This window comes from Pollachius pollachius (assembly GCF_949987615.1).
Source record: "Pollachius pollachius genome assembly, chromosome: 20".
In the NCBI taxonomy this organism is placed as follows: domain Eukaryota; kingdom Metazoa; phylum Chordata; class Actinopteri; order Gadiformes; family Gadidae; genus Pollachius; species Pollachius pollachius.
The window spans coordinates 13,465,391-13,492,579 of NC_136953.1; the positions used below are offsets into that span (position 1 = coordinate 13,465,391).

General features: G+C 45.7%; 2 protein-coding genes across 2 annotated transcripts; both read right to left on the minus strand.

Moving 5' to 3' along the window:
- Positions 1-15,387: 15,387 nt before the first annotated feature.
- Positions 15,388-22,490, minus strand: LOC307091355 (uncharacterized protein; the record flags this gene model as incomplete). The annotated part of the gene is made up of 3 exons (XM_079758299.1): positions 22,243-22,490; positions 21,654-22,018; positions 15,388-15,444 (listed from the first exon to the last, which is right to left on the minus strand). Exons 1-3 carry the CDS (start codon positions 22,454-22,456, stop codon positions 15,388-15,390), a joined length of 636 nt encoding a protein of 211 aa, XP_079614425.1. The 5' UTR covers positions 22,457-22,490.
- A 1,041-nt stretch (positions 22,491-23,531) lies between these two features.
- LOC307090939 (uncharacterized protein) lies at positions 23,532-24,876 on the minus strand (the record flags this gene model as incomplete). The annotated part of the gene is made up of 2 exons (XM_079757744.1): positions 23,532-24,280; positions 24,642-24,876. The coding sequence occupies 2 exons, from the start codon at positions 24,874-24,876 to the stop codon at positions 23,532-23,534; spliced, it is 984 nt and encodes a 327-aa protein (XP_079613870.1).
- Between the last annotated feature and the right edge of the window lie 2,313 nt (positions 24,877-27,189).

A 27,189-nucleotide genomic window follows, 5' to 3' on the forward strand; every position in this document is an offset into this window, starting at 1 on the left:
GGAAACTTGAAAACTATGGTGTCCGAGATTGGTTTATTATTGAGGAATAAGAATAACTGGTTTATAAAAAATATGTATGTATGTATGTATGTATGTATGTATGTATGTATGTATGTATGTATGTATGTATGTATGTATGATTACATATATATATATACTACACACATGCATATATCCCAAACATACATAACATTTACACACACACACACACACACACACACACACACACACACACACACACACACACACACACACACACACGTGTATATGGGGTGAGGGTTGCTTTCATAGCAAATCAAAAGTTTGCCTAAACAAACTGATGTCAGAAACACTACAGCCCCATTAAGTTTGATGGGCTGGTGTGTTTTCTCTCTCTATATATCCCAGGTGACTTGTGTGACTGAGGTGTCACATGCTTTTCCTTGTGTAGGATTGACCCTGTTTACCTTGTGAGGACCCTTACTTTAAACCGCCCACGTGAGTTGGGGTCACCCCAGTTTACTTTACGGCTGAGAACATAGCTGGGACCTGTTCAGCATTAGTTAGTTCTAGGCCAGTTGTGGGCACATAGGCCACAGTAATAGCACATGTAATAGGGGATTATATAGCTCCGGCAATTAAGTATCTTCATGCGCATGTGTACTTTCCTCTAAAAGACTATTTCAAATTATCAATTTAATAGCCAAGAAACCCTGTGTCGTTTACCACTCTGATCCCATTAACTGTTTGGATGCATGTGTATGTTCACTCAAAGCTTCACAGTTTTAACTTCTAAGGAAATGTTAATACTGTAGATTTGTTTTAAAGTCAATGCATTCCAAGTCGAATGTCCTCAGTAAGGGATTCAGCCTGTGGAATTTTATCATGCAAGCAAACCAACAACAGGATAGGATGCTACTGGGGAATTATTGTTAATCACCCACCCTACTCCACAACCATAATGTCATTGGTTGGTTTTGTAATGATAGACAGTGACACAGAAACTTAACAATTGTGCCGACTGCAGTATCTGGGATGTATCCGACGGTAACTCAATGGAAAAAAGTCTAGACTATTTTTCAAACTTCCTTTTCCTCTTTTTATATTATTACAAAGGTTAAAAAAAAAAAAGGTCCGGTAGCGATCAATGCCTTTTTCAGTGTTATACACTCCAATTAATGAAGAAAATAATTATAGTATTTAGATCTGAAGGGAGTAGGCCTAGCTACGTTTCAAATTAACTTCATGAGTTATGAAACAAAGTTGGAAAAATATGGCCACAGATTGCCTGATGTTTAGTTAATCTCTTGCTTTACACACACACACACACACACACACACACACACACACACACACACACACACACACACACACACAGTGTTATGTTAGGCCCTTTTGAATGGGGCTGTACGCAAAAGAGCCTCACACAGGGAATACTCACTGTGCCGTGCTAAACTCGCATAATTGCAAAAACAGCATTTCATTTCCTAATAATGGCTCAGTGTCAAGTCCAATTCAGTCTGCCTGTCCGACGGCAGCAATTACGGGATCGTACATGTGCAGACAACTCCTCCAGCAGGGTGATAATAAGCCGCCCTCTTTGTTACGGACCTTGAACCAACTCGGGGGTGGGAGAACGTGAAGCCGAGATAATGCGACGAGTCGAGCGTGAATGTACACAAAAACCCGCCAATCGCCCCTTGTGGAAAACCCCTCGACTGTGACAAAAGCAGGACCCGAGTCCTGAGTAGAGGGTGATTCCGTTTTTAATAGTTCTCGGGGGATCCCGAACCACAACACGAACAGAATGGGGACGAGATCCAGCTGCTCGTTTGGCGGAAGTCACTTTCTGTGTGAAAATAAGGCGTGTTGTGGGTAGACTGGGGACCGGTGGTTGGTGATCCTTCGTGGGTCAGTGATGGGCCGGGTTCCTTTTGTCGCCTGTGTTTCTCCGTCCTCTTTATTTGATGCTTCTCCATAAGCGTGACGGTCGGGAGGTCACGGTTACAGGAGGGCCCACACATAACATCGGAGGCCCGGGCACTGGTTTCTCATGACTGACCGGTCAGATCCGGCAGTCCGTGTTTGTTGATGTAGTCGACCCCAAGCCTATTTGTTGTGGTTTGTTGTGGTTTGTTGTGGTTTGTTGTGATTTGTGCTTGAAATGCTCTAGTACCTCCGAGCGCAGGGGCATCAAAGCAGAGCCCAGCGTTGTTCATAAAACGGGATACTTTTATTGCGGCCCTAGAGTCCCCCTGGTGGTAGACAGTGGTCCTGCATGAGGTCGTTTGAAAAAGTCCAGGTTTGCACATCCTACCAAGTGAAATACACAAAGGGGTTTGATTACATTGGCATAAATACAAACGTAATTCCAATGCAAGGAGTTCTTATGCTTTCGGATAGACTGTGGTGGGCGGACTGAGCTAGGAAGAGCAGACGACACAGGAAAAGGGAAGAAATTAGAATCACAATTAGCGACCCATTATCAAATTAGCATACATCTTGGAAACAGATGTTTTTCCGAGCTCTGACCTTTATGCTTCAAACCCAAACGGGAAGAGTCACCGGAGACCTGGAAGAGCCTGAAGTCCAGGAAACAGCTAAGTCAGTAGGGATTAGGTGCAGGTGAAATAGTGTTGTATCCCAGACCTACAAAAAGTTTATAGAGAGTATACTGTTTGTACGTTGGTGGATTTGGGTTCTATTGAGTTCAGCATCGTTGTTGCCCTCCACCCCAGATAAACCAACAAACAAGGCCGAATCCGGAAACCGTTACACTACGTAACTTTCCGTGTGAAGCAAGGACTGAGCAGTTGAAACGTTAACCTGATCATATGCTTGAGTTGAAATGTATTTCTGTTTGTTTTTCAAGAGCGCATGGCCACAGGCACTGGAATTTCACTTATAAGTGTGTGTGTTTTCTGCGCCTGTGTGCGAGTGTGTTTTCTGTGTGTCTGTCTGTTTGTTTTGTGTGTGTGTGTGTGTGTGTGTGTGTGTGTATCTGTATTTCTGGGAATGTTTTGTATTTTACCGTATGTGCGTGTTGTCTATGCTTGCGTTTGTGTGAGTGTGTGTGTGTGTGTGTGTGTCTGCATGTTGTGTATTTTTGTGTTTTCCGTTTGTGTTATTGTATGTGTGGGTGGGTGCGTGTGTGTGAGTGTGATTCATACTGGTATCCAAACAGCGACCAACCCTTCAAACGTCCCAGGATTGTTTTGCACATACTCTGCATAATTCAGGCGTTGACTTGACACAGCTTTTATTCAGACTGAACCAAACGCTTTCTCTTATTCAGCACGCCGACTCTTGAACACAGAAGTCCTCGCTTTTGCTTTGGACCGAGTAGAATCCCATTTAGCTCAGTGAACTTCACCCCTTGTGGATTCTGTCTCTCTAAACCACTCGGCCCTATTTAGTTTGGCTGTCTTCGTCTCGCGCCTTGATCCAGTCGTCAGCATTATTGGATGCCAAAGATCAATTCATTTGTTATGAAATGGTGATATTGTAACTGGCAGAGAGTGTAATCCGAGATAAATTCAGATGGATGTTTACTGGGAACATCCCACTGGGAAACTGAGTTGAATATACACACACATGCACAAATGCGCGCAAACACACACACACACACACACACCCACACACACACACACACACACACACACACACACACACACACACACACACACACATTTTATGACTAGACGTCTCAAAGCAGCGTTTCTTTGAAAGTGTCGTGTCAGGGATCGGCGTCAGGTTTTCCCCCTCTGGAGAGAGAGAGAGAGAGAGAGAGGGGCCGGGGGCGTGCGACCCCGCCTCTGACATGATCTACCCTGACTGTAAGGTTCTGGCCCGCCAAAACCCGATCCTTCCCTCGCAGGGAAGACCCACAGCCTGGAGCTCTGAGGAACGATTCAAGCTGCCCCGCATTCATGAATACGTGCGACCTTCCCTGCGCGTCGAGACCCTTCAACGGGCGAGGGGGAATATTTTGGCACACGGGCAGAGGTGTTCCGTTACCCCCTCCATTCATATTCAATTTCCCCCCAAACCTCGGGGCACGGGACTCAATCCCCCTAAACTTTAGGGAAGGCTTGAAGGATGATGGGGGCGTTGTTGTCGGCTTTCTCCTGATTCCCCCGTGGTTGGCTGGGTGACGCGTACCATGTAAATATATCTTTAGTGGTCAAACTGAACTGATCCCATCTGGGTTCCCGCTCTGCCACACACGCACATGCATGTATGTAAACGTGCGCACACACACACACACACACACACACACACACACACGCACATACACAAGAACGCGGACAAACGCACGCACCCACGCACAAATGCGGACACACACACACATGTACACACGCATGCCTGCAAACACACAGACATGCACGAACACGGACACACATGCACGAACGCGGAGACACACACGCACGATGAAGATGAAGGGGGAGTTGAGTGCATACCATCCATTTGATAAAAATACTGTTTTTGCTCGAGCGTTAAACCCTGAAATATTTATATTGACTTTAACATTTCAGATCTTGTCGTGCCGCTTCTACTCTCAGTGTGGGCAACCGCTGGTCAGATTGTACATCACTACAGTTTGAATGTTCAGTGCTGGGGATCTTGCTTTGATTGTATTATACTCTGCACTCTAACGCGTTATAAATGGCCAAAGGACGATACGTATGAATGCTGTCGAACTAGCCTTGAGTTCCTCCAAGAGTGTGACATTATAATCAACCCCAATAGCCAAAAGGCTTTGCTGATAAAGTCCATGCAGTAAAGTCACAGTTATTCAAATCACAAGTAACCAAGTCCCACGCCCCAACATCCGAATGCAAAGCAACATGCAAATGAAAAACCCTGTTATGTGTCTCTATGATCTATTGCCCTCCTGATCCAAATGACTTCTTAAGTCATTGACACTAACCGCTGATTCTCCTAGAGCGACGGTCAGAAAGACAGCTTAAGTACAACCTGCCTCCAAAGGCACCACATCGCTCCCCACATGCTGAGATGATTCTTCCTCCTGCCAGGGCTGACCATCTTCTAGCTGCTAAACTGAATCATACGCCAGAGACTAAACTGCCTTCAACCCAATTAGCAATCCTCCAACGTGTGAACCGAGCATAGTTTCTTCTAACCATGTTGGCTCAGGATGGATCGCTATCGCCCGAAGACCTCTGTAGCCAGAGACTGAACAAGCAGGGGGGGGGGGGGTGTGTGAGTAATACACTGCCGCTCAGTTGAACCGCCTTCAGTGAATCACCCACGTAGGACAACACTGCAGTCTAGACACCGTGCAAAATCTCAAGGCAGAACACACACCCCACAGCCTCAATGGAGACGAGTTCTTCCCTGATCCTGATGCACATTACTGTCTGTGCTACCCCCCTCTTCCCTGCCGGAGGAGAGGACACTTAAGAGGGAGTCATTCGGGGAGCAGCAAGCTCGCCTCCCCCCCACCCAACCCCACCCACCCCCCCACCCCGCCCGAGGGGCCCTCCTCAGGCCGGCTACGTCGAGCCGTGTTGCTGACGCACCACCCAGGCTACTTTAGCTGTCACGCCACGGCACCACGCCGCCTTCACCGCGGCGCACGGAGGCGTGGCCTGAACCATTTAGCAGCGCCTCGTCTAACATAGGCCGACGAAACCTCTGGGTCCAGCCCGGTGGGTCCTCCAAGAGAGAGACCGGACCTGACCACACCACCCCTGGCGGTGGGTGGGGGTACCTCCGCTACAGACCCCCTGGACTGCTTGACCCCGGCGGTTGGTGGGGGTGGTCGCTTTCAGAACGAGTGTCTGTAGAAATGAACGTACATGAGGAGATGCAATGATGTAGGAAAAAGGGAGATGGGGTCTTGGTTGTTCAAAGACTATAGGGGGAGACTGGTGCAATGGCTTCAGGCTAATGCCAAATCATGTCTAGGAACAATGGCGGGAAGAAAGGAAGATGAGTTGGTGTTTGGGGCATTCAGGGCTTGCATGCTTCTGGAGGATTGTAACAGCTTCACTGGGAGGCTAAAGTGCAATTTTTTGTCAGAGTCCAAATGTCAAGATGAGTTCAAGGCAAAGTAGTTTGGGAAGAGAAGTTGAAAAGCGTAAAAATGGAAAAGGGTTATTGGGAATTGGAAAGGTTAAATGGCACAATGATGGCAGGAAATTATATTGAGTTATATTGAGTGATTTACAATCAGCTTTAAAATAACCACTTATAGAACGTAATAATTAGGTAACTTGTTGAAGGAATACCCAAAAATTAAGAATACTCATCTCTGAATGCTGCTCTTAAGCAACAAACAAAGTCCCATCTCTGGCACATCCACTTGACCCTTAAAGCTGCACTCAAGCAATCTTTGTTTTGATTCAAATCTGTTTTGATTGAGTCTCATGGTTCTCGCGTATTTGTTTGACTTCTGGCCTTTGCCACGAGCCAAATGTATGACTCAAACAACACGAGTCAAAACCCAATCGAATGAAAACAAAGTGCCGAGCAAGGCGTGCAGACTGCAGCTCTAACAGCCTCTCCTTGTCAGGCTAACAGACGTGACAGCGGTCCATCACCGTCCCAACCAGCATCCACCAAAACGAGGCCCGTTTACCAACGGCAGGGGCAAACGGCCAGTGGTTTCGTGTGCGACACAAATACAAACGCAGCCTTCAAAAGGCACGGTGAGCTGCAGGCACCTCGCTAATTCGATCTAATCCCCTGCACATGAACTTTAAGCTCGCGCCTGTAAAGTCAAAGGCGATACGCCGCAAGGTGCACGGAGCTAATTCGACGATGATTCATCTTCGGCGGCGTGGGGTTTGGTGGGGATTCTCATGCTTTCTTTAAGAGACCGTAGAGGGAGAGAATATGCCACCTCGACTCTGGGAGCCCTTGTAATGTGGATGGCGGCCGGGGTAAAGGTGACAGTGAGTGTCAGGGCGGATCAACGCACGCTTGCCAGGACTCGCTTTGGTGTGGTAATCCAGGTCGCTGGTTGGTGACCCCAGGGAAACCTCTTGTTGTCGCCGGGCCTTGTTGTTGTTTCAGGCAGTGCTGCACTTGGGGACCTGGCCGCGGCAGGAAACACAGGATTGCCTTTTTAAAAGGGATTCATATTTTTGACTTTCAACTGTTTTTTGTGATGTTATCATCTGCGTAAATCTGCGTCAATCTGTAGTGCTCATCGCCGGTTATGAAGGATTTGCTGTGGAGCGTTGAATGAGCTTCATACGGTTGTAAATAGGATATAAACTCATTTGTTGATTATTTTCCAAGCATTTTTTTATGGGACCATCTTTGGAGTTGTGTGTGAACTTCTTCGATACACATCTTTGCGCTATATCACTCGGAGAGTTCAGTTCACACCACACAAAATGTATCCATAGTGCTACTTCATACATATCTAACATGTGATGCATCACAAAGTGCAGATAGGCAGTAGTGCTGCTTATTGCATCGTACCTCACCAATTATGTATTCTTTCCTAGCTCTACCATCCAGCCGATGCGAGGTATTTCTTAAAGAGTCCCCCTCCCCCATTTCCTTCTGGTTGAGTTCCCATATCTCATTAAATCTTAATCTGTTATTCTCTGCCTTAAACTAACAGGAGATCTCCCAGGTACCTGGCTATCCAAACGTGAAATTCAGGAGATGCATCGGCTTACTGGATATAACCACAAAAGAAAACTCAACCCACATAATGTGAAAGAAAAAGCATATCATTTTTATATTTTTCTTTTTATGTTTTTCACCTAAACATTATGAATCTATTCCTGAGAGTCAAAATGGTGTGGGGGGGGGGCATTTCCTCCTCGCTCCTAAAGGCTCCACACTGACTTAGAGGCCATCAGCCAGACATTAAATGAGTCAAATTAAGTTTTTATTTTGAAGAAACAGGGACAGGAGGATACCTTGGGGGGGGGAAGGGCCAGTGAAGCATGAATTTGCATATGAGATGTGTTCCGTCGTTACCCTGGCAACAGGCAAAGGATGGCTTAGGTGAACAGAGAGGAAAGCAGAGCTGATTCTAATTTCACTATTTTAGATGTTTTGCTTTAGTAGTTACACAAATGGCAAAGTTATGACCTTTTATGGTTTTCTCCGGTGTTAGACATTGTAAGTATCATCCCATCTGGTAAAAAGTTGAAAATAATATGCACATATTGTGAACATCAGTCCATCCATGGCATAATGGGAAACCATGCAAGGCAGATTAGGGGTTGAGGGTTAAAATACCAAGGGGCAGAACAGAAAGGATGAAATGTGTCTGAAGGCAACACTACACGCAGACTCTGATTTAGAGTCCAGCCAAGTGTTGTATTTTAATCCGTTTCACTATTTGCTGCCTTTTCAACACCATCTCAAACACACACACACACACACACATACACACACACACACACACACACACACACACACACACACACACACACACACACACACACACACACACACACACACACACTCGTGCACACAGCTCCTATTGCAGCGAACTTCTCGGTGGTGAGAATGTAAAGGCACAAATCATTTCCCCTTCTTGTCATCATCAATCATAATTACGTGACAATTTCTTCACCTTGCATCAATTTGTGGCACGCAGATCAAACAGTGGTGTTAATGGGAGCTGCAGATTTCTTCTTAACCGTAATTCACATCATGTGGTGAGTGAAGTAGCCTTTAGGACCCTCCAGCCAGCGTTCCTAATATATTGTTTTGGTCTCCACTGTAAGGTGATACCCCCCCCACACACACACTCACACACACACACACACACACACACACACACTCACAGACACAAACACACACACACACACACACACACACATTCCGACAGACTCACAGACACACACACACATACACATACACACACACACACACACACACACATTCCGACAGACACACACACACACACACACCCACACACACAAAGACAAGCACACACATTCAGACAAACACGCACACACATACAGACAAACACACACACACACACACACACACACACACAGACACACACACACATTCCAACAGACACACAGACACACACACACACACACACACACACACACACACACACACACACACACACACACACACACACACACACACACACACGTACACACACCGGGGAATGCCAATATCTCCTTGGGTTCCGTATTCGGGGGTTTGGCGGCAGAGTTAGTCCGTTAGGTAATACGAGCTATTACAAATGTTCAAACGCATCGCGCTGATTCCGTAATCCTATAAGCCATTAATCGGGATACAATTGGCTCTTATGACGTTAGCCAATTGGAGCTATTAGACTTTTGTGCTTTGGTGTGTGTGTGTGCTGTGTTGCTGGATTCCTGCCAGTGTGTTTTGTGCTCTGGTTTCTGACTGTGATTTACTTTCTTATTGATTATGACAAGTAAACAAGGTCCAGTGGTCTTTAGCTACAGACATTAGATAAACTAGGTGCTCAAAGCTCGCCTGTGTAATTATGAATAATTGTGACCGTGGGCGTTTTTTTTTTGTGTGTGTGTGTGTGTTTGTGTGTCTGTGTGTCTGTGTGTCTGTGTGTGGGGGTATGTGTGAAAGAGTTTTTGAAACAACAACATAGGCAACCGGTTTCCAGAATCAAACCACAGCCACATCGCAATTTTCAAATAAAGTAATCTCAGTTTTGTAAAGGTTTACAAAGCTAGAGCTATAAATATTAAATATGTTTCCAATAACTGAAATAGCGAGCCTTTACATTCCAACTACAACTATACATAGTATTATAGTGTGGGTATAGCCTATGTGAAACAAAGTCTTGTCAAAATTGACTCTAGTATTTCTTCCAACGTATGTTTATTAAAGCACAAGGGGCTCATTTCACAGCCAGTGTGTGATGGTTTAGGCGTCCTGTCACTTTACACTAGTGTGATCCGAGGCATTGAGAGTGCTAGCACTTTCGAAGCTGACTCTGTGACTCAAATATAACTTGGATAACTTGTTGATGCCTGGAAATGGAATCGCTTAGTTTTTGTTGCTAGTTTGAGTCTCACTTAATTCACTAAGTTATTTGCAAAACGGTTAAGGTGTCACACATTTGAGTGAATTACTGCTAAGTGAAGTAAAACATGAACAAAATATTCATTTTACAGTGCTTTTGTAAAGGCCTACAACCAGTTTTAGATTAGTCGTGTTTAAATTAAAGCAAACCATTTGATTTCCGGTGCTCCGCTGAACCAGTTGAAATGTAAATGTTTGTTGGTTTATCTTCAGTGCTTTTGGTGAATTTCAAGACAGCACAGTAGCTTTACTAAACACACAAAGCTAAACATGTACACAGAGTGAGTTGACCTTTTGTTCTGTAATGTGCATTCAGTGGCGTGATGCATAGAATGTGATGCATAGATATTACATAAGGGACGAGTCCTGCAAATACCCTTTGACATGACATGTTGCGGAAGAAAACACATTATTTATTTGTGCTGAAGTGATCCCTAAAGAACACAAAGAGTGCCCAACACCAAAGACCGTAGCCTGATATTGGCGGTCCCATATTCTGTTCCACATATGTTCTCGCGTCTCTACATGGACCTCCCACCCTGGAGAACAGCAACCGGTTTCTAAATGGTTTTCCTAGTGTGCATTAGAATCAAATGAGGCCGGCTTACATTCATCCATTCAGAAGGCCTCTATTTCATTAATTCATTCATTCATTAAGCATTTTAATCATCCAGTGTTTCGTTCATCCATAAGTTAATCATTCTTCCATTCTCAAGCTTGCTGCGCTGTTTGACGTTCTCACAGCTGAGTGTCATAATGGAATGCTATCGGGCAGTCTCTCTCTCTCTCCCTCACTCTCTCTCTCTCCTTCCCTCACTCACCCTCTCTCCCTCTCTCTCTCACCCAATCTCACCCTCTCCTTCAACCTCTATCTCCCTCCCTCCTTCCTTCCCTCAACCTCTCTCCCTCTACCTCTCTCTTGCTCTCTTTCTCTCCCCTACCTCCCCCCTCTCTCTCCCTCCCCCCTCTCCCTCTCTCTCTCCCTTCTCTCTCTCTCTCTCTCTCTCCCTCTCTCCCCTCTTTCTCCCTCCCTCACCATCTCTCTCTCTCCCTTTCCCTCTTTCTCTCCTTCCATCTTCCAGGCCCTCACCCGACCGCTCATAGCTGCTCCACTTTAGCTCTGCGTGATGAACGGGGAGCAGACAGGCGAGAGAGGAACACCCTCCAGTCATGCAAAATGCAAAAGAAATACGACTTTTATTACGGCTCTTGGGCCGTGACATAACAATCTGTTCAACCCCCTCCCCCAACACAACCGCTGAATCTCTGAGCTGTTTTTTTTTTAAAATTGAATTTGCCCGCAGACTGAAGAAAGACCAGAGCTTCAGCATCGTTTGGTTCGAGGAGGACTGAGACAAACGTCCGCGGTAATCCGTGGGTCTCGTTGTGACAGCTCTTTATCTGTTGGTGCACCGCGTCATCGCCCTCTGCCACTTCTCGTGTTTTTCATCCCACTGGACGTTTGGACGAGCGGACGAATTGTGTGAATTTGCCGACGGCGTTGTGGATTCGAAGTATGGAGGAAAACACATAGGCCTGTTGAGTTTAGATTCCTCCTAGGCTCGTCTAGCGTATGAAATGTTCCTGGTTCGATCTGAAGGAATCCTTCACAAAGTACACTTCACGGTGGCTCAAATCCTTTCCATGGGTTTGTAGAGAGGATGAAAGGAGTTTAGCCTCTTGGTCTTTCAGGAATCCCAACCCGAGTTGTCTTTGGGTTTCCTGTCCCCTCCTGCCCATCACCATCTACCAAGCGAGCACAGACATTTATTCTCAAGATGTCTGTTTTCTGTCTCTGACAAAAGTTACAGACTTTTATTAATGAGCTGATTTAACCACAATGGTGTTTTGACTAGCGAGGGATTGCTGGTCTTTACTATGAAATTCATATTCATCTTGGTCCCATTACAACATGCCGGACACAAGATCATATTTACCTATTAGACATGAATCACATATGATATAGAGGAAACATGAGGTGCATGGGAATTGTAAAATCCTGCGTCCCAATTTAGCATGTTTGGTCATGTATCTCGTTTCAAAATGGCTTCCTGACAGACTCCAATTAGAGGTGGATGTTGACATGTCTTCACCTTGTAATCAGAGCCTATTTTGATATTTCCAAAAATACCCTCTGCTTACTCAAGAGATAGTAAACCATATTTTTGTTCTTCAGCCTCAGTTCCGCCATCAATAAATCATGTACGGAAAACACAAAACAAAATGAAAGCAAAGACCCACACTGCTCATTGATGAAGAGATTTTCTATACGGTCAGAGTAATACTTCTGTGTTAACTTTACAGTACACTTTATGACACAAAACATCAAATTGAACAGTTTTCTTCCAACAAGTTTTCTTCTTACAATGTTGAACTTTTTGCAAAAAGAAAGCATTAAACTGGGTATTAGACTAAATGCATCGGTTTACCTTGAAGAATTATGGTTGAAATTGTTTAGTTTTGGTTAAACTCAGTATTTGATGTGGGTTTGTGCTTAGGTTAAGCTCTGTGGGAAAGCCAATACATTCTGGGAAATGAGGACTGGAGAAGCCTGTATGGTTGGATCTTATCTCTAACCGGTTCCTAGGTGGTGCAGGTGTCTCGTCAATCACCCATGCACCTGATTGATGCCGGCTCATTGGTCATGACAGGTCCCATGAGAATCTGTTTTTAATCCTGTGTCTAAATGTCGAGCGATCCACACCATTAGAGAGATGAAATGCGCTCCGTGTATGGACTTTTTGTCTTTGTGTTATGTATAATTTAGTGTCTTTTTTACAGGTTTTTTACTCAAAATACATGCTAAAACATATTTAATACCAGCTATATATATCTGTATAATTCCGGGATTCGTGTCCCAACATGAGTTGAACCAGACACTGGTTCAACTGTTTCAGTTGCGTTACCTGTCAGAGCCACACCCCCTCACCTGTCCTGCCATAGAGCCACACCCCCTCACCTGTCCTGCCATAGAGCCACACCCCCTCACCTGTCCTGCCATAGAGCCGACTGGCCGGCCAAATCGCCCCCCAAAGAGCGGGAACCGAGTCGACCCTTCTGAGGCAATCCGGGCAGAGCTCTCAGGTGTAACTGTAATGCACAATGTCCTCAGTGTCCAGGGGATCTCTGCACCGCACACACACACACACACACACACACACACACACACACACACACACACACACTAAACCATACTGAGAGACACACACAGTGGTTTGGGTGTAGTGAGAGAGAGACACACACACACACACACACACACACACACACAGTGGTGTGTGCAGTGAGAGAGACACACACACCCATACATGCACACACACACACACACACACACACACACACACACACACACACTAAACCATACTGAGAGACACACAGTGGTGTGTGTGTAGTGAGAGAGAGACACACACACACACACACACACACACACACACACACACACACACACACACACACACACACACACACACACACACACACACAGTGTTGTGTTCAGAGAGCGAGAGAGAGATAGATGTGGTTCAGATTACCACCGGGTCCTCAGTTGTCTGGAGGAAGAGTAAGGCAATTCAACAGGAAATACACCGTCTGTCACTCGTCTCTCACTGGTGGTACTTAACATCCCCAGTCAGCAGAAATGGGCCTGGGTTGGTCAGAACCCAGACAGCTCTATAGATATGAATAGAAGCCGGTCTGGATGATCACTTAGCGAAACACTGCTGTTTGTAAGAAGTCCAACTGATATGAATATATCTCACTTGATTTGATAAAGTGTGAACGTTATAATGTAAGTATAATAGTATGATTAAAATAGTATTACAGAGCAAAAATTGTGGTTGAGTCAAACAAAGTTACACTCCAGCACGTACACTCATTTCACCCTTTCACATAGATAACAAAGACATTTATCATCATGTACCATTCACAGTCACTTGTCATCCGCGCGATCGACAGTTTTTCCCAGAACCCTCCGACGTCCGAAGCAATCATATTTATTGTAATCAACGCATTCACGACTCGGAACCCGCCGGCGGGCGGCTGCGGTGGAGACGCACGATCGCCTCTGCAGAGTCCGCAGGGAACCCGATCCGTCTAGTTCCTCGCGAACCAACTCGAGGCGCGCGCGCGCGCGCGGGGCGGGCACTCTCGCACAGACTCCGTGCCTCCAAGTGACATGTTAGTCGCGGGGCAGTCGATAGGCGTCCATTAAGCAGGGGTAGGCTGTCAAAGCAGCCGGTGACCTCCCCTCCTCCCCTCGGAGCCCGCTGGCCTGCGATGTCCGCATCAATATGAATTTCGGCAGCCGCAGAAATTCGAAATGTCCATTAGTCTCGAGTATCTGTTTCGCTCAACTTGTAGTATTGATCGATTCTCTGTGTGTGCTTGCACGCTTGCGTGTGTGTGTGTGCGTGTGTGTGCGTGTGTGTGTGTCTGTGTGCGTGTGTATTTTGTACAAAGTATGTACAAGGATCTTGGGAAAGAGGGGAAGAGGGGGGTGAACAGAACCACGTTCTGAGGTTCATTCGTTGGATAGATTTCTGTCACCATTGGAGGGTGGAGGTGCTGGTGGTGATGGTGGTGGTGGTGGTGGTGGCTGGCGGGGCTGGTTGGATTTTCTTGACAAATCCACTTCTTGACAAATCCTCTCTTCCCTTGGAACAGCCGTGGCACGCGTTATCGTTATCCCCCCCCCCCAGCCCAGCCCCAACCCTCGCCCCCTGCGGCCATGTTGCGGCGTGGCGTTTAACAGATGTGTTTGGTAACGTGAGCACGGATGAAACGGCCGGCGAGACGCTCGGGTCGGCCCTCAAGGTCAGCCCATTTCATCTCCGGGGCCAGGGTGTCGTGACCCCCTTGTCAGAGCAAATATGGTGCCGCAATATGGTGGCCTTGTCCCCCCCGCCCTCAAACACCCTGTCCACCCCACCCACCCCCCCACCCAGAGACGGTGGAACGCATCTGGTTGTTTTGTATGAACGACAACTTGTGTATTCTTGTGTAGATCTTTTGTGGCTCTCTAAACGGGACATATCCTATAGAAACGGGTTTGATGGCAAACGTCGGCCTTGCTTTAAAGAACCAAGTGCAGCATTAAAGTGGCTAAAGTTCAGGTTAGCTGCGCTAGCCGAGGTAGCTGTGTTAGCCGCATTAACTTCGTTAACTTCGTTCGTCGCTGCATTAGCTGTGTTTGCTCCATTAGCTGCATTAGCTGCGTTAGCTGCCTTAGCTCCATTGGCTATGTTAGCTATGCTAGCTGCATTAGAGCTCGTTTCTTGGGCAGGATTGGCGGTTCAAAAACACGACGACGGAGCATGGCGCTGCGGTGATGCCCACCTCTTGGGTCGCCCGCGATGTCGTATTCGTTCCCCAACCGTCCCCTCGTCGCTAGGGATGTCTCACCTTCGGCAACAGGCCCCGGCTGCCTCTTATGGAGGTCTGCATCTGCACGGGGAAGAGGGGAGCTACGACCAGTGGGAGCCGCGCGTCTTCCTGCAGGACTTTCCTTGTGTTTTCCTCTCTTACATCGACGTCTTGCCCCCCTCCCTCCCCTGGGGAGAGCAAGATGGCTGACCTCTTGGCTTTATTTATGTCTTGGCCGCCACTCTCTCCTGCGTCGGGGCCCTTTTCATCAGATAGGGCTCGGTGTAATCCCTGAGCCCCTATTCAATTTACCGGTGCACTCTTGTCACTCCAGGGCCCCGGTGATCGACCGGGCCCCCCCTCCCCCCCGGATCGATACGGCCCCTGAAAGCCCGCCTCAGGGGCCCCGCCGGCCCCCCGTGGGGGGTGTCGGGTGGCCCGACGTAATGAATGGGGTGTTGTTTATGTTGTAGAGGGCGGTGTCGCGCAGGCCTTTGAACAAACCACCTCCTTAGTGCAGACTTAGTGCAACGTACGCCGGACGGAGGGAGGGGAGATGGACGGGTTGGTGGGGGGAGTGCGGTATGGGCACGAGGAGAGGAAAAACCGGGAATGATTTTTGTATTTACCGCATATTAGGGAATGGCTTGTGTGAAGAACTGTGTATCTGTTTTTGAGTGAAAGAACATCGTTGGGGCAGTCCACTGGTTTAACCAAAAAACTGACAAACAGTATAAAGATTTTCTTGATTAATAAACAAGTTCTTACTGTATTTGTAAGGAGAATATACCCCTACCTTTATGGCATTTAGCAGACGCTTTTATCCAAAGTGACTTACAATAAGAACATTTGTCGTAAGAAAGTCAAACAATATATCGCTGTCACTACAATAAGGATGTTCATAGAACCGAGTGCAAAGCAATAACAATCGCTAGGTTAACCCATTCCCCATAGACAACAAAGATATCTAGGATAAGATGTTACATAACTAAGTGCTATCACTAAATACGACATACAGTAGCGTTCATAGTGTATTGCTCACCGTAATGAGTTAGTTAAATGCAAAAGGTATTAGTAATCGGAAAAAAACAGGAGTGATAGCAAACATATAGGAGAGACTGTATAAAATCTTCCCAACATGCTAGCCAGTGTGAACTGGGAAACCAAACATGGGAGCACATTGCAGGTTTTGCATAGCGAGTGGATGCAAATCATGCAACGCGACTGTGAATCCTGCCGGTGCAGACAAGTCAGCGTCCACAATGTTTTCTTAGCTGTGGAGAAACAACATTCGACGTGCCTGAGAAGGTCAACGATATGAGCGTGCAACGCTTTTTAATGGCGTCGTCTCCCTGCCTCCTATCAAACAGTAGCGCTGCGCTACATCATTAGCACAACAACGTGCACAATTAGCAGCCGAAGAGCCGCCAGGCCCGGCATAACTCAAGGCCCCCACCCCCATAATGTCATCGGCGGCGATTATGAGTCCAATACTTGCTTGCCTGCGCAGCAAGTGCTCGTGGCACAGTTTGTGGCGTGTGAAGCATATGGGTGTGAGCATGAGATGAATCGCTTATTATCATGGCAATTAAGCATCCATTGAAACATTCAGATCTGGTTACCAACAACGCCCGGGGAGGGATGATTGACATTCACAACGCCTCTTCTGGTCGCCATTTTGTTCTCTTCGGAGATTTGATGAGACATGACGATGTGACGATGTCTCGAAGACGTGCCGAATGCCTGGCTATGACAGGGTTGTATTAACCAAAATAATTGAAATGGGCAAATGGTAAACACGCACATACACACACTGAACAATACTGAGACACACACACACGCACATGCCCACAATTAACCAACCTGAGGCACACACACACAAACACACAGACACACACACACACACACTTAGCCAACCTGAGACACACACACAGACACACACACACACAAACACACAGACACACTCACACACACACACACACACACTTAGCCAACCTGAGACACACACACACACACACACAATAAGCCAACCTGAGAGACCCGCAAACACACACCCCAACACAAACACACACACATACACACACACACACACACACACACACACACTAAGCCAACCTGAGACACACACACACACACACACACACGCTAAGCCAACCTGAGAGACACATACACACACACACACACACACACACACACACACACACACACACACACTGAACCATACTGATAGTCGTGCACATATTCAAAGCATGTCGGTGGTAGGCATCCTCTCCAGCCTCTCGCGCCACAGATCCTTCATAAACGACCTTGTCACTCGCAATTTGGGCATCGATGGCTTCAGAGCAACAGGTTAAGAGAACTATTCGCAACGTTGGGGGGTGTTTGTCGGTGGTGGGGGTGAAACGAAGCGATGTTGGGGCGCCGTTTAGCTCTGGTTCTGGGGAGGCGGTGGCGGTGCTCACGATAGCAACTGAGCCCAAACAGAAAGTGAAAGTCCTGGTTCCTCTTACTGAGGTCACCGCTGGCAGGGAGTCAACCGTATGTTTTTGGAAGGGAAACCACACATCACCGTCAGCGGTGCCTGAGCGCATGTTAGGGACCGCTAACCCTAACCGACCCCCCCCCCCCCCCCCCCCTCCCCCCCCCCCCCCCCCCCCCCCCCCAGCCCTGGGTGGTGGGGGTCGGTGGGGGAGGAACCAGAGCCCCACAGACCCCACCAGACCCAGGGTCTGGTGGGGTTATCTATAGACCCCACCAGACCTCTGGGCAGCCTGTGGGGTCATTTGAACCTTGTGGTTGGAGCTTACAGTGCTTACAGAGAGAGAGAGAGAGAGAGAGAGAGAGAGAGAGAGAGAGAGAGAGAGAGAGAGAGAGAGAGAGAGAGAGAGAGAGAGAGAGAGAGAGAGAGAGAGAGAGAGAGAGACATAAAGGGAGAGTGGGGAGAGAGAGCGAAGAAACGTGCGCTCACAAGTGTCCCAACCGACATTGGCAGGAAGAGCCAGGAAGTCTGGCGACTGTAAAACCTCGCTGCCGGCACCCCCCCCCCCCCCCCCCCCCCCCCCCCCCCCCCCCCCCCCCCCCCCCCCATCCCCCGACCCTCCACACTCCCCTGACACACACACACACACACACACACACACACACACACACACCGCACACGCACACTATAATAAACACCATAATAATCCCTTGATGAGTTCTAGTACTCCACTTTTTTTTTTTTTGAATACTCAAATTCTAATTAGATAATGATGATATTTGTTTTTTTGTTTTTTGTACTGTAGTATAAGTAGACAATACTTTAAGAAAACACATGACTCTGGAATAAGTACTCTCATATAAACATAACATTTTACCCCAAAAAGAATAAAAATACTTAATATCTGTCAATTGGTGGCCTATCGTATCCCCCAAGTCTTACAATAAGTTCTCGAGTGTTGGCTCGACTACATACTGAATGGGAAAGCTCTTTCACATGTTGTAAACAACAAACAATTAAACAGGGTATTTGTCATACTAAAAATGAAAAGTAAACAGATTTACTTAATCTAATTGCCAGTGAAATATCCCGATGAATCCAATAAAATTATATTTGCTTTAAATGATCATTCTTGATTGACACATCATTGATGTGGTTTTTAAGATCTTTGAAATCCATGGGGGCTGTAAATGTAAGTATTTGTGCTTCTTAATTATAAACTTTTTACTGGTCTAGAGAGAGAATTATAATAATAACCAAATTATATTAGGGTTTAATAACAGGTGGTTTATTATATTAATCTCCACTGAAAGAAGACAGCAGAAGATAATGAATAATCCAACTATGCATTTCAATCCAATCAATTCCCTCCTCGAAGTCCAATCACTCAACGACTGCGCATGTGCATGGCATACAGTCTTTGGAAGCGCGAGGTGGACATGAGGAATTTCAGCAGAACGCTGATTTGCGCGCAGAGTGAGTTGGTTGAGTGAGCAGGTCAAGAGAGGCGAGGGCGCTGATTGGCTGCGACAGGGAGAGAGTCGGAGAGCGCGGAGAGAGGCTCCTGCTCTGAAAGGGCCAATGACCCGGAAACGGTGTGCAAGTGCAGCCTCGCGGACTTTTTTTGCGAAGAGGTTCAAATCTCGGGGACGTGCAGACGCGGTGCGAAGAACGCGATTACATTGGGAGGATTTTAATTTGTTGTATTTGTAGTTGCTGTTTTGTTATCTATAACGGATGGGTGCATTGCATTGAACTTCTCCCAGCACTACACACACACACACACACACACACACACACACACACACACACACACACACACTCACTCACTCACTCACTCACTCACTCACTCACTCACTCACTCACTCACTCACTCACTCACTCACTCACTCACACACACTCTTAACCTTTTTTTAATAATAAAACCAGCCAGTTAATGACAAACTGTCCAATATCAGCTAATTCAACTTAGAAATAAGATGTATTAATGTCTTGAATTTGCATAGAATCTTTGAATCTTGCTTCAGCTATAGGCCACATTTTCACAAAACTATATTATGTTTAACATGTTTTCATCATGTTCTTAGTAACACAAATATCGCTGCAACCTGACACACACACACACACACACACACACACACACACACACACACACACACACAAAGCCGTATTACTCCAGAGAACGATCTTTTATACAGATTCTAACTGTATAAAGACAATGGTGGCTACATGAGATTGTCATACTACATTATGAAAAGCAAATATAAAGATTTTTTTTGGTAGTACGGACCTATAAAAAAATTTAAAAAGCACACAAACGCAGCTGACACGAGGATATAGGCCGAAATGTGAGCAAGTAGGCCTGTCCGTTTTTTTTAAGAGATTTTCAAACACGAATTTATGCGTACAACTTTATGTTTCTTGAAAACTAAACTAAAGGAACTGTAAAATTAGCATTCCTTCCTTCCAGAGTTCAGACCATCAAGGCACAATTGGAACATGTAATATTGTTGCTAACTTTGACCTAAAGAGAACCATTTCCAGTAATAGTTTTAGTAAGGTGTAGAAAACTTAGGCTAGACCCTACATTTTGATTGGATATATTAGGATAGAACAATGTGTGAATGTCTATACCATTTCCCTTTGATCCATTTTAAATGCAAACATTTTTAAAACTTTTGAAACTTCTCCTGCTGTTATTCTTTAATTTATAGCTAAGTTGTGGGACATCTTCATCCATGTTACGTTTTCATGGGTTTAAAGACCGGGGGAAAAAAACATTTGCCCTAAAATGACCTTGGAAACCAAATGCGCTATAATAGACGTACTTAGACATAATAGATATACTTGTATTGTGCTTCCACCAAACACATTGAAATGTCCCTTCTATTCAATGCCATATTTGATAGCTTTGAGCCTTTATTCTGACTATAATTTGGTCATTCAATTTTTTTGGACAGCCAATTCTCTGAAACTTGCAAGTGTGTACTGCTTTTATTGCATTTATTCGTTATTTTTACAATATAAATGCAATTGAACAGCTTTAGAATCGGTCGTATGAAATGTGAAGTAAAAAAAAGATATTACGGGGTTTGTATATAAGGCCGTATGAATATCAAAGGAGGACAATGACAAGAAAAGTTTCCCATTGCAGATTCATCTTCGCAAAAAATAAACCATGAACGAATTCAACAGGGTATAAAATTGATAGTGTTAAACGATAGCTACATACAGTAATCCTTTGACATAATGAAGATACATTCATTTAAATGGCATTACTGCATAAAGTAAAATGATTGATGAATATCCGATATGGACTTCTTTGATGCATGCATATATTGCTCATGGTAAATTGAATATGAGTTATTAATCATGTAATCATGGTATAAGAATAATCATAATATAATAATCATAATTAATAACAACTTTGGTCGGGAAAGTGGTACATGCATATCTTGATAGATGTTTGATAACTGATAGAAAAGCTGTGTATAAGAGAGCCTCTATATAAAACTATTCCTACAACGTCTCCAAAAGGTCCAGTTTTGAAATGTCAATCGGAGTTCAAGTAAGGCTGCCACCGTCCGCTGAAGTCCTTCAGTACATCCATACCCGGGGGTCACCCGTTGGTCTCAAAGAGGCTGAAATACTTACCCGCATTGGAAAAGTAAATGTAAGGCGCAGGGTTCGTTGTGGTTCCGTACATCATGGGGAAATGCATGGGCACCAAACATCCTCCCAGTAAGTTGCTATCTTTGTAAAAAGTCGGTAATTGTACATTTGTCGCAGCGTCCGAATGATGGTGATCCACTGGTCCTTCCAGGTCTGTAGATATCTGTCTCTTCAGCTTATTTCGACGGTTCTGAAACCAGATTTTCACCTGAGTTTCGGTCAACTGCAGAGAATTGGCTAGACAGGCCCTCTCTGCGCTGCTGAGGTACCGCTTCATGTTGAAGGTGGCCTCCAGCTGAAACACCTGTCTTTTGGAGAAGATGGTGCGCGTTTTCTTCTTCACCGACGCCTTCGCGTCCTTGCCGGCCTTCTGTGGCTCCGACGTGCCGTCGTCGGAGGAGCTGTGTGCGCTCTCGGACCGGGAGCGGCTCTCGAGCGCCCGTCCGGTCTCCCGGCAGACCTCGAGCGCATCGGATGCGTCGCAATGCAATCGGGTTGTCCGCGCTGTGAAATGAAACGTTACACATTTGAAATAATTAAAACATACTTATTTCGTGCAGGTAGAGTACACTTAACAGTGTGATGTGTTGCTAAACTCTTGATCTCGTCGTGCGTTAAAGCGCCAAACAGAAGGCGCCGCTGAAATAGTGGACAGAGGTGACACCGGGTGGTTAATACATGCTTTGGCATGTTTGCAATCACTAAAAAATGCAAGTTTATTCACTCACCCAGCTCGTACGACAAGCTGTCCGCTTCGTGGGGCCTCCGGATGTCATACAGGTCGACCTCCTCGTAGCGGGGTGGAAAGTCGCTTTTACAAACGCCATACGTCTCTTCCTTCGCGTTGGGCGCCTCAAAGTTGTTGTTTTGTTTGAGATTTAAAATATTGTCAATAGTGAACGCGAACGAAGCAGTCCGACATGGGTAGTCCTCCTTGTTCATCTTCCCAGGGCGCGTATGGCACGTATCGCGATAACAGACGTATACATCCACGACCACCGCTCCGTGCGCTCCGAGCCGCGATGCTCCTCCGTTCCAACTAGAGCCACGCAGAGCCGGGCCCCGCGTCGTTACTCAGCCAGCCGGAAGACCGAGGGTTTAGCCGCTTTTGATTGGTGATATCCAGGCGTAAACACAGCAGCCGCGCGCACGTTGTTTCCGGAGGGGCGGAAACCACGTGCGCGCGGCTGCTGTGTTTTGAACGCGGTTGCTGTGTTTTTTTACACACACACACGCACACGCACACGCACACACACACACACACACACACACACACACACACACACACACACACACACACACACACACACAGAAATGGATATTGTTTCTGTCTATTGCGGAATTTTGGGTTTATGTTCAGCAATCCAACTCTGATGCACAGACGGATATCGCGTGTGCTTGTGTGTTTGAAACTTTTTTCGCGTTTCGCGTGCAAGCAAAACGGTACACATCGCCCCTCCTCCTCACCCTCCTGAATCTGTTTTTCATGTTTGTTTGATAATGAGAAGCCTAAGATCATATAGTGGCGAATCTTATTATTTTTGGTTGGCCTTTATGCCTGTGCTCTCATCTAAACAACTGGAATATTAGTTTATAACATTTCATTTGGATATTGGCTAATAATTTAAGTATCTGCATATATTGCCCTTTCCAGAAAGTATAGAACACAGTGATTAGAGAAGACGACTTTAATGACAGGTTATGGTGACACCCTGGCGTGTGTATCCAATTGCATATGAAACGTGTGAAGCTCAGTCTAAAGATATCGGCTAGAAATAAAACACCATTCTCTTAAAACAATAAAAAAAACACGATAACTGATCGTGTTTCACGGTGAACCATTGAAAGACTATACCACGAGCAACACGTTTGTATTCTGCGTTGCTTGTCATTTATTGGTTGGCCCCTCGGGGCCCCCTGATAAAGTTGTGCACCTCAATCTCTGCGACACTTTTCGAACAGATATCCCCCCGTCAAAATGTACCGTGTTAGTGCGTGTGGCCTTAACTCTGTACACTCATACCCGACCGGTCATTTGTGATGTCACAAAAGCCAGCGGGTGACCGAGGTGATAGGCCAGGGGGTGGCTGAACGGGTTCGAGTATCCAACCAAAGACGACGGCGACGAGGATGCCATCATCTGCGGCAGAGTCACCGCCGCTGAGTTTTCGTGGTACAAAATCGGCACGCGCACTATCCTCTGGGTTGAGAAGGCGGGGATCTCTCCCGCTTGGCCGCCCGCCTCCATGTCGGCCGCGAGCTGCCTCTTCCACTTGTTCCGCCGGTTCTGGAACCAGATCTTCACCTGCGTCTCGGTGAGCTGCAGCGTCGCTGCGAGCGACGCGCGCTCCGAGCTGCTCAGGTAGCGCTTCCGGTCGAAGGTGGACTCCAGCTGGAACACCTGCGTGCGGCTGAAGACGGTGCGCGTCTTTTTTTTCCGTTCCGCGGCCTTCGGGTTCGTGTTGTCGTCCTCATCGTCATCATCCTCGTCATCACCGTCCACCACGTGACGGTTGAGAGACGAGGCGTGACCGCGCGCCTCGGCTGCATCTTGGACCTCCGCCGTTGGACTCTCACCTCCTCCTCCTCCTCCTCCTCCTCCTCCTCCTCCCCCTCCGTGTATGTCCTCCTCATCCTCGTCTCGTGAGTGTTCCCGGTCGCTGTCTCCTCGGCCCAACCCGGTGCCGGTCGGGAACTCTCGGTCGCTGGTGGACTGAGGAGAGTTCGACTCCACCGAGTTCCCGGGACGGTAAGACCGCGATGGAGCTGCGTTCAAGTTCACGAGAAGGTCGTTGTAAAATACATTCATGTAAATAATTGATCGAATGAATAATGAAGCATACGCCATGCAAACACGTCTCATCCTTTGGATGGAAATCGGTCATTTACGTTTATTTGCTGATATATTTGTTTTATCGGCACTTTACCTTACGCACACGGGGTAAAAACAACAACATTACAGCCTTTACTGCAGTAGTAGAGTATTAACTACTTCTACTATTACTATTACTGCTACTACTACTACCACTATATAGGCCTACAGCAATATATATTAATATACATAAATATAAAGCGCCATCTATTCCACATCACAATCGAACGACAACAAAGCAGAACGGAGACTCACTGCTTGAGCTGTCCTGAGCTTCTTCTGCCTCTCCTCGGGACGTCCCGGAGCGGCCTAGCACCTCCACGGAGAGACTCGTTCTCTCCTCCGCGCCTTGTTCCACCGAATCTCTTCTGCACGTGCTGGTCAGCGTGGACCGAAGCAGGTTTTCGATCAAAAAGGACGACGGAGGTCTGGAAGAACGAGACGAGGAGCAGTGGGGACTCGGGTCCGTCGGGTCCCGGTCGTGAATCATGTCGATGCGTTGGTCGCCCCGCACCACCGCGTTGGTCTTCACGCAACCGACTGCCGAAGTGTCATTCCTGCGGATGTATCCCTCGCTTATCGCTGCCTCTTCTTCACCATCCCGATAAATCCAAAAGGAAGACGGGCGAGACGCCCACGACTGTTTGTGTGTGTGTGTGTGTGTGTGTGTGTGTGTGTGTGTGTGTGTGTGTGTGTGTGTGTGTGTGTGTGTGTGTGTGTGTGTGTGTGGTTGTGTGTCTGTTGGTATGTGCGTGTTTGAGAGAGAGGATATGAATGTGGGCCGCGAAAGATACGCTACCAAGCTTTCGAGTTAACCTCAGAGAGCGAGTAAATTACGCACGATAAAACCCAGCATCTTTGGATACGCGCGATCTTCTGCCTTTAGGGGGGAGACGAGACCGTCTCCCTCTCTCTCTCTCTCTCTCTCGCTCCTCAGATGGTTTATTTAGGTCAATTAGAGTGTAAAGGCAAAGCAGAGATACACTCATGTCCTCAGGCAGGAGTTGAATAGGTCCAGGGAGAGAGAGATGACGAGTAGGAGCGTCTTGGAGAACGGAACAGCACCGCCAATGGGTCGCGGTTCGTCCGTGCAGCCTGTCAATTAATTATGACAGCACTTCACTTTTCTTAATTGCGCATCGTGTTAAATAAGTAAAACGCCATATGATTCATCGCAGTATATCTATTTTTAATTATATTCATTTCACTAATGTTTGATTTATCTGGCAATAGATAAATCAAACATTATACAGTAAAGATCACATCGTAAGAATGATCCTATAGTTGATTTAAATATATTAAAGTTGGGTAGTTATATTGGTCAATAGTTTGATGAAATGTGACCCAACAACACAACAATAAGTTCATATTAATTTATGGGAGAAGTTCGTTTTATGGGACAGAACCTGTTATATTAGTGACTTTCATCGTGTTGTTCATTTCATCTTTCCATTCATCTTTCAAATAAGCAAACATTGGAAAAGTGTTTTTAATAATATCATTTCAAAAGTGTGTGTGGCTGCGTTAGTGTGTGTGGTACCTTTTAATTGCAATTATAGCCCTACATCTTCGTTTAATAATGGTCTTGACAATAAAAATATGATAATGTTGAAAATGAAAATAAATACTCATAATAATAGTATGCCTATTCAGAATAATAATTATAATAAGAAACATCTTAGTGTTGATAAAAAAAAATGTTTTATCAACTTAACTTTCCAAAAATTAAATTCAAATATTACTTTATTAATCTAAATGTATAAGTGATATCTTTGTAATAATATTATTTAGTTATTGCAACTAAACTTGTGGCATTTGCAGTCCCACATTTCCGAGAACTTTACCTCTGTTTATTTTTTATTAGTAGTAGTTTTTCTCAGGGAGCTGGCGGGTGCACCAATAAGGGCCGTGTATTATCTCAATAAAGAATTACTAGCCTAGAGATGACTGACAGTACTTTCATTCAGAATCCAAAAGCCTATTGATTGAGGTTTAATTTTATTAATCACTAAAATAATTGATTGTGGAGCTATTCCTATTAATTGTGTGTTTTTGTTACGATTCAGTTTCTAAACGAATTAAGCCTAGTCAGGCGTCAGCCGTCGACTCGCAATATGTTTTAGACACTTGTTTGGTAGCTCTTTGTGGGTTAAATATTATTATCAGATGATTTGCCCCGATATTTTTTTCCGTAACTTTGCACTTTATAACTAAAAATTGTAAATTCTTGGAGCATTACCTGATTGAGTTTGGCATCATGAACATTAAAAGTGGGCCTACACTTTACCAAAAGTCAGCTCAACAGTTAATTTTTATATTATATATTTAGCTCGAATAATCAAAAATACTTTTTTTCATGACAAAACCATAATGTTTCACATGTGTTAAACAAATGTATTGCGTAAAATAACAAGGTTAAGGTATACAATATTCAATTATACTGATAGATTTTCACTATTGTAAAATGACAATAAACTGGGGCTATATTCAAATGAGGTAATTGATTTGTTATTGTTTCCCCTCCCCTTGTTCTACTAAACTTCCTCATCATTACTCCCTTGTAAAAGAGATACTGAATCTCAACGGGATTATTCCTGGTAAAATAAAGGTAAAAATAAATAAATAATACGTTGTATCATCATGAATAAACGTCCATCCAACTAAAACAAAAATAACCTCAGAACCCTAATGATGTTCAACAGATTCCTCCCCATCCATTCTTGCTTTGATTGCCAGTATTCCCTTCGGTAATGAAATCCATTGTGAGTCAAAATCCCAAGACTGAAACTACAATATCATTAGC